We start from the raw sequence: 8,582 nt of genomic DNA, 5'->3' as shown, positions 1-8,582 counted from the left end.
TTTGAATTTCAGCTGGAACAGGATTATAGCAAGAGGAACATGTTGCTATCTGCTTAGGTTTAGAATCATCAGTATGAAAAACTAATTTAATTTGTGGATTGTTTTGGTAAACTTTCTCTAAAGGGTATTGAATAGTGTCAGTCGGGCTGGTAGTGTGTCTCGCTAGCGCTCACCCCACCTCGGCCTCGTGGCCTCGCAGTACCTACATCTCCCCTTCGTGGGGCAGGGTTATCCAAGATCCGTTACTATCCGTTACTACATCTGTTACTAAAAATATACTAAAAAACAGATAAAATAAGGAAAAAGAGAGGAAAATACGATAGAATCAGAAGGGAGTAACAGATGTAACAGATGTAACAGATATTTCAGAATAATAGGAGAGGACACCCCCTCAGAAAAAAGTTTTGATTTTACCCCCAGATCTGTTACATTCGTTACGATCCGTTACTCTTTCAGGATTCCGTTCGTTATCTTATTGGAGGCAGTGAGATAACAAACCGAGTGAACAGGTAGGTTAATAACCCCTAGAAGGCCTGTAGATCTGTAGGAGGATAACCGGGTAGGAGCGCGGATCTTTGGAAAAAACATATTCGGCAATTGAAGATTAGGTAACTATAAGTAACATACAATGATAAACTTACACGCCGCCACTTCTCTTGCCGAAGACCTCGGGCTTGATCTTGTAGACATCTATGGAATCCGTAAATGGATCCAAATTCAGGCATCACCCCTCAATGACCCGGACATAGTAGCAGAGATGGTCAGAAACCTTCCGGTTAAAGAATTCGGAAAACATCTCAAGATTAACAGACTCTGGTATAACTGTTGTAAAGCCGAGTTGTGGAAGCGGCATAAAGAAGCCGAAGAGGTATACAAACAGGCAGTAGACTACTACAAAGAAGCCATTGACAATTTCAATGAAGCCGATCAGAAAAAATACACCAGGTTTGCAGGGATGGTAGTAATAGAAAGAGCACTCCTCAGATGCGGCTTTATAACGCAAGAGTCTGACTGGGAGAAATGGACTCAAATAACATACAACATCCAATTGCTTAAGGAAGGTCGCACTCCTGACGACTCGGATGATGAATCAGATGATGGAGAGGTATCTCTCGATGACTCAGATGATGAGGAATACTTTTAGAAGGCGGTACTAATCTGTCTTCCTCTTTTTTGCCTCCTTAAGGCATTTATCAATACACTGCTTACACGTGTCATCAGAATCTAAGATTTTCTGCCCGAGTTTTTTGCATTGCCGATTGTACGCCGTCTGATGTCTTTTAGCCGCAGTTTCTTTTTTCTTCTCCTTGGTTTTCTTTTTGATAACCCAGTCTATCCCAGTAAAAGTATTCTTATGCATCCCACAAACTACACAGTCACCATGTAAACGATAGCGGCCATTTGTGGTCATATCTTGTATTTCACTAGCAGTCTCGGTTTCCTTCTTACACTTTAGGCAGTAAAATCGTGTCATCTTAAGATTTGAAGTCCGAAATCTTTCCTTTAATTTGTCGTAATATGTCGCATTTAGAGAATTACTACAAATACTACAATCTCTCCAGAGTACCGGCACGAATTCTAAAAGGTGAGGAGCACTACAACCTATATAAAAAGCCCTTAAAGGAGAAGTCATCAGAGCGTCCACGAGTAGTTGTATGGAAACCAAATGCAACACATCAGGCAGATCTTGCAGAGATGCCAGTCGACCCCAAAGGATTCCACTATTTCCTCGTAGTGGTGGAAGTCGCGGGTAAACAAGTCGATGCAGAACCCCTAAAGGATAAGACTGCAAATAGGGTTCTAAACGGGTTTGTCAAAATCTACAGAAGAAATCGTATTAAGCCACCAACACACAGACTGGAGACAGACTCCGGATCAGAATTCACTAACGACCAGGTACGTGATTTTTTCCTGAACAGCCTAGGGTAATGATGAGGTTCGGCGAACCAGGAAGACACAAACAGCAATCATACGCTGAACGAGCCATCCAAGCAATCCAGGAACCTCTCCTAAAACGAATGGTGGCACAGGAGTTGAAGACTGGGGTGACATCCGTGGAATGGTCAGAAGATTTCCGTGATGTAGTTAATAAAATAGATGAAATCTGGCAGAGAAATCCCCCAGACATTCCGACAGGGTCACCCAAAGTGTCAAAAAAGACAGAACTTCTCTCTGAAGGAACACATGTCCGAGTCAAGTTAGACGAACCTATTTCAGTACTCAGGAATAAACTCCATGGAAAATTTCGTACAGGTGACATAAGATGGAATCCCAATATCCGTGTCATCAAAAAAATGATCCTCTCACCCGAACAGCCTCCTACGTATCTTCTTGATGGACCACACGGGCGTCTAGGTGTATCCAGATGTGCGTACACCCGAAAAGAGTTGCAGATTGTTCCAGAAAATGAACATCCCCCACCTGACTCCGTGATAAGAGGGCAACCCGAAAGATTTGTACCTGAGCGGATACTCCGGCATCGCATCAGGAAGGGTCAAGACCAGTATCTAGTCAAGTGGGAACGATACCCAGATACCGAAGCCACTTGGGAACCCGCTGACCGGTTGGAGGAGGATGTCCCTGCCTTAATCCGCAAGTTTTGGGAATAAAAAATAAATATTCCCTATTTTTTGTCTCCTCGATTCACATCAGAAACTATCGGGATAAAAACATTCTTCTCATTACAAGTAAGGGCGATATGTTCACGCGATTCATGGACATCATAATTGTAACGTTTCAGACACGTCCGGCTCAATCCAATCTCCCTATGCTTGTAATCGCTTAAAACCGCGAGATTCTCAGTGATTACACAATCAGGGGTTAGTTTGATTGACACACCTTTTACCATGCCGAATGTCCTACCAGAACCCGGAGCGCCGGATATGTTATGTGTAATACTCTTGTCGATATCCAACCCTAATTCTTCAGCGGCTTCCCTCTGAATAAAAGACGCGTTAGCACAAGTGTCTGCTAAACACTGAATTGCTATCCCATTAACCTTCCCATCCAGCGCTAAAAGATCTTTAGTATTCTCTAAACGAGCTATGTCAATATCCATCGGGTCATCTTCCCTGATATCCTCTTCTTGTTTTTCCTCAACTAGGTCTTTCGGAATCTCCGTACTTTTACGAGCAGACTTTAATTCTTCCCGAAGAATCTCGCGGAGTAATTTCCTAAAATCTGCAGACCTTAATAAACTTAATGAATCATTTTTGGTGACGGCTTTTATAAGTGTGGGCTTACTACTAGTAACCTTCACAGGAATCTTAATAGGAGTCATTTTAACTGATTTTTTTGGAACAGATTTAAGAAGTTTCGAGATACTTACACCCTTATCCGAGTTTACTTTTTTTTTGTACTTCGAACCGCACAAATCCGAAAACCACCTTCCTCATCGGGAACAATTTTCAAGTCATCAAAACTCGCGGTATTAGTATCAATATCCATAGCATCATCATTAAGATCGAGGTTTCTCATTGCTCGGGCTAATTCCAGATCATCGCGTCTATCTTTAGCCTTCTGAAGTCTCTTTGGAAATCTTTTAGACGTCTCATATCCCATAATAAGATCAATAACATGTTGATCATCCTCACTAGTCCACTCAGGAGCATCAGGGTCACCAGGGTCATCACCAAAATCATGATCTACATAACCATCATCCCAATCAGGATCCTGAGGATCCTGAACAACGCGTGGCCGTGGCTTTGGCCGAACAGGTTTAATCTGTTGTCTATAGACCGGTGGTTTACGAACTGGCTTAGATGCTTGTAATTGTTTAAATTGTGCCTGGAAATTCTTGGTAAGTTCCTCGGCTTGTGCCTTGAGCAATTCTTGTAATCGTTCTTGAGTAATAACGTCTGTCGACCTTTGTATTACAGCACCTTCGTGTGGAGTCACGGGATGAGTATAGCCAGCCAATTCCTCTTTTTTAGCCTTTTCAATACCCTGGCGCCTTTGTAATCCATAGAACATTTCACCCTTTCATCGCTCAAGATCACTCAATCTATCGATTAATATATTAAGAGGCGCCGCCCCGATTCTGGAAGCTTCAATAACGTTTTCCGGCAAAAGTCCTCTATAGAACTGGTCAGTAACCATAATTCGATTATATCCTACAATATCCCCAGCCCTCTCAACTCGCTTATAGTAAGATCGAACAGGTTCACCTTGTTCCTGGTAAAGATTACTAAATCGTATCTGAAGTCTTTCTTCCACGATGGTTGGAAAATTTGTACGCATATGCATAAATGCTTGATCCAGGAGAATCCCCTGTAAGACTATTGGTTGATTCTGGACAGCAGCATTAAATGGACCTCCATGATTTCCCAACCCATTAACGGGTTGATGAGTAGGACGTCCGCCCGCACGCCTCCACTGCTCTTCAACTTTAAAATTCGATCTAATGATATCAGCGCGTGATGGGAAAAATGCCTCTCCAACGGTTCTCGCCGCATTACCTGCAACCCTTGAATATACATCAGCATCAGACCCGGGTAAGTAAGTACCAACATGTAATCCATTAGCAACCTCAGGAACAGCTAAAGCTCTGAACGCTCGGCGAGTAGCACCGGCTCCACCATTTGCAGTAGCCACTAACCGAATATTCGAGAGTTCCCAATTTTTTCCAGTAAGTTCTGCATCAAACCACCTCGCCGCTTCATCTCTCATACAGCTACGAAGAACCCCCATCGCTCGCACCCGACCAGGAGGCGCACCGGCATCGTCCAATGGATCAATACCAACGGTATTAATATACCCTAAAAAGTTATCAATAAAAAGATTAAGATCTTCATCTTCCCGACCATGAAATATGGGGGCAGCTATACCAACGGCAGCCATATCGTATTTTGTGGATGGTTGAGAGGAGGTGGAGGAAGGTTCAATTGTCTAATCCAAAACCATTGTACTTGGATACGCAGAGCGGCTATTTGTTGGAAAAGTCGATTCCTAAGACGTCCCAATGTCCGAATTCCAAAAAGAACCCGATTATTGGCATATACAAGCTGATTTCGTGCCACATCATGCTCGCCTATAGCTCTATTACGTTCACCTATAGCTCTATTACGTTCTCCTCTCATAAGATTATATTGCTGCTGAAGACGACGATTAGTCGTCCGCATACCACCAAACTCACGTTCCAATTCAGCCAAATTAGCTTCTAAACTAGTAATAGTATCTTGTACGTTATTTAGCTCATCTTGTGTAAGACCTAACAAACCCGTTTGAACCTCGAGTTCATCTTGTAATTCATCACGTTCTTTTCGAGATCGATCACGTTCTGCTTTTAATATATCGCGTTCTTCGTATGTTTCTCTACAGCGATGAATTAATAAATTAAGAGCATGTTTAAGACGATGGTTTGCATTTTGTACATCTCGATTAACAACCATGCGATCACTGACAGTTAAAAAATCTGTTAGATCCTTAATTACCGCAACTAATGGTATATTATTCATATCACGCAAATCCCTAGGAGGCGGTCCAGTAGGCTCTGAAGGAGTATAAATTGCAATTGGTGTCGACATCATATTTAAACTAAATTAGAATAAAATTCAAATGGATCTTTATGTATACAATTTGGACGAGTACACGACCAACTCGAGACAGGGTAATGAGTTTGCCCCATCATGGCCTTTCCGTCTTGCCGTAGCAGGAAGTTCTGACTCGGGTAAGACAACTATGATTATTAATTTGTTAATGGGAGACAAGAAGGCAAAGGAGGATGGCGAAAGGTACATATTATGTGATGCGGTAATTCTAGTTGGCAGATACCTCGATGAACCAAAGTGGGCAGTCGTACGTGATTTTTTCAAAGAAGAAGAAATTCCGTTTACCGCAGTATCCCATAGTGAGATTCCAAATGTTAAGGACTTCAACTCCACCCAAGCTACTGTGGTAATCTTCGAGGATTTGATGGATGCGCCTAAAAAAATCCAGGATCTCATCACTGGATTTTTTACACACGGGCGTCACAAAAATATCTCGTGTATCTATGTGGCCCAAAGATTCTTTACCATTCCCAAGGCTATTCGTGAAAATGTGAATTATATTTCCCTACATGGAGGTCACGGAAGTTTGACCGATACTAAGAGGATCATCCGCCAGTATACAGAAGAATCGGAGTCACTAGCTCCAGTAATCGATGACCTTACTCTACAACGCGAATTTATAGTATTTGATCTTAGAAGATCCAAGAGCGATCCGTTATCTATTCGGGTTAGATGGGATACTAGTCTCAGTTCGATCACCGATCAATCTCAGTTCGATCCTAGTTCGATCTCAGTTCAATCCCCGTTCGATCCGAGTTTGAACCCAGTTCGATCAAAGTTCAATCCGAGTTTGAACCCAGTTCGATCAAAGTTTAGTTCCTATGGCCAGAAAGCCGTAGCTGAAGCAAAAAAGTCCTCCCAGCTAATCGAGTTTGCTCGGGAATATCCATCGCCTAAAGAGAGAAAACACCTTCTCGTATCTGGTGTTATAGCTAAGAACGCAGATACCTGGATTAAGTACGTCTTTTGGGAAGCCTACGGACTATCTGGTAAGACCTTGGGATCAGACTTCCAAAACTTCTTAGCGAAAGTACGGGATAGGACCACGAAGACTGAAATTCCAAAACCTGAGACCGTAAAGGAGTTATTCTCCCGATATGAAGTCCTGAAGTCTAGTCACCCTTTGGATAATAAAAAATTAATAGAAGGCATCGGGGTCCTTTTACAGATCTTTTCTAAGGGTCATATGGACCGTCGAGCATTACGAGTAGGGATCATAGTATTTTGTAAGAATCTGGCTGCTTTAGCAACCCATCTCGCGAAGTTCTTCCGCAGAAGCCCTAAGAATCATGGCACTTTTTTTACGTCCTTCGAAGTCAATCCGTAGCATCCTAGCTTTTAATCCAATAGTTCCTAAGGCTCGAGAAGCAAAGTTCTTAGTCATCGGATTTCTTACATGATTTACATAGTTCTCATAGAATGTAGTAAAGGGTTCGTCAATACCATCCGGGTATGTATTCTGTAAGAACTGATATAAGGCAATTTCCCCACTGTCACATCCAATGGCTATAAGCTGTTCAAGAAGCCACTTCCTAGTATCCTCGTATGAATCTCCGTCCATAATTTTCATATCTAGTCTTTGTGTGAATAATTGCGTAAAATCCGCATTACTTGCCCGACGGATAATCTGGACCAACTTATCCCTGGCAAGTCCCAAGGCTTGTAAAGGTTCACTCTCGTCACCAATCTTCTTTATAATCTGTCTATACAACACGCTGGATAATCCTCTATATGCCGCTTTTGCAGAGAATACTCCACAGTTCTGACACTGGTTTATTATGATTGATGTTGACATGGCTATCTTTCTTTGATTATTCGCTCACTTAGTATCCTTCACAATCTTTTTTATATATTGTTATCTTTAAATACCTGTCATTTGTATAAAAAAAAATAACTGGCATTAAGGGATCAACCGTTGGAAAGACCGGAAGACCGGAGGACCGGAGGACTGACCATTAGGAAGCGCAGTCCTTGCACAACTTGTCCGTTAAGTCACTTGGGCTTACAGGCATGAGACATTCCCTACACAACTCAATATTAAGCTCTGCAAGTCTCGGGGTATGGTCCTCCAAAGTTCGTGGACGACCGGAAGGACCAGAGGAAGGTGTCCCATTAGTCGTATCTTGCTGTAAGATAAAATCATCATATTCATCTTGGTCAGCCTGAATAGCGGCCCTGATTTGTTGTATATCATTGAAAGTTAACCGCTGGCCATCAAGATTTTCCTCATTATAGCGTGTTTCATTGATGATTTCCTCTATAAGCTCCTCCTCTTCAGAATGAACAAGGTAGTAGTCCTCAACTACCTCGTAGTCACTCTCAACCAGTCTATGATACGTTCTAGTACCGTGTTGAATATAGCGTCCTGTATCTGTATTTAAATATACAGGTTGTTCCTGGGGTGGAGGCGGTACGGTTTGTCTACGGACAAGCCTTCCATCGATATAATCATGGGATTCCATAACTATTCGATTAAAGGTATCTCCACCAACACGGATTGGACGTCCGGTTATAGGATTAGTTATATAAGGGTATGACATGTCTTTTTTCTGTACGTGTCTACATACCTAATTGTTATCTTCAATTTACAATAACCAAGTGACATCGTCATCAGTCCTTGTCAAAAAATGCGAGGATGCCTGATGATGAGGTTACATGGTCATCAGTCCTTGTCGCAAAACACGAGGATACCTGATGAATAAGTTATTGGATTATTGGCCTAAAAAGCATTCATGGAAAACTATGGATTATATTACAGAAAATGTGAACGGAGTTCATGTCACGTGATACCCTGAACAAATGTGTAGAGTGTCACGTGATTTCATGCGGTACGTAGATCATTTCCTTTTTGGGCGATACCCGTTCCACAAAAATCGATTTGGTAAGAATGCGTTTGGAACCTTGTGTAACATAAATTTCCTTTTTCGGTAATTCGGGATTACGCGGTAATGCCGGCCGGATCTAAAAAATATGACTCTGCAGGGTAATTCCTACGAAAGTCAAGTACAAAATGCTTACTTTTGTTGAGTCCAT

The 8,582-nt window shown here is 42.1% G+C and overlaps 2 protein-coding genes across 2 annotated transcripts; one reads left to right on the top strand and one right to left on the bottom strand.

Moving 5' to 3' along the window:
- Nucleotides 1-628: 628 nt before the first annotated feature.
- OCT59_001394 (uncharacterized protein) lies at nt 629-1,144 on the top strand (the record flags this gene model as incomplete). Its single annotated transcript, XM_066139535.1, has 1 exon — nt 629-1,144. One exon carries the CDS (start codon nt 629-631, stop codon nt 1,142-1,144), a length of 516 nt encoding a protein of 171 aa, XP_065988933.1.
- A 3,676-nt stretch (nt 1,145-4,820) lies between these two features.
- On the bottom strand, nt 4,821-5,390 carry OCT59_001393 (uncharacterized protein; the record flags this gene model as incomplete). Its single annotated transcript, XM_066139534.1, has 1 exon — nt 4,821-5,390. The coding sequence occupies one exon, from the start codon at nt 5,388-5,390 to the stop codon at nt 4,821-4,823; it is 570 nt and encodes a 189-aa protein (XP_065988932.1).
- Between the last annotated feature and the right edge of the window lie 3,192 nt (nt 5,391-8,582).

This window comes from Rhizophagus irregularis, chromosome 1 (genome assembly GCF_026210795.1).
Source record: "Rhizophagus irregularis chromosome 1, complete sequence".
Taxonomy (NCBI): Eukaryota; Fungi; Glomeromycota; class Glomeromycetes; order Glomerales; family Glomeraceae; genus Rhizophagus; species Rhizophagus irregularis.
This window is presented reverse-complemented; position numbering and strand designations above follow the sequence as displayed.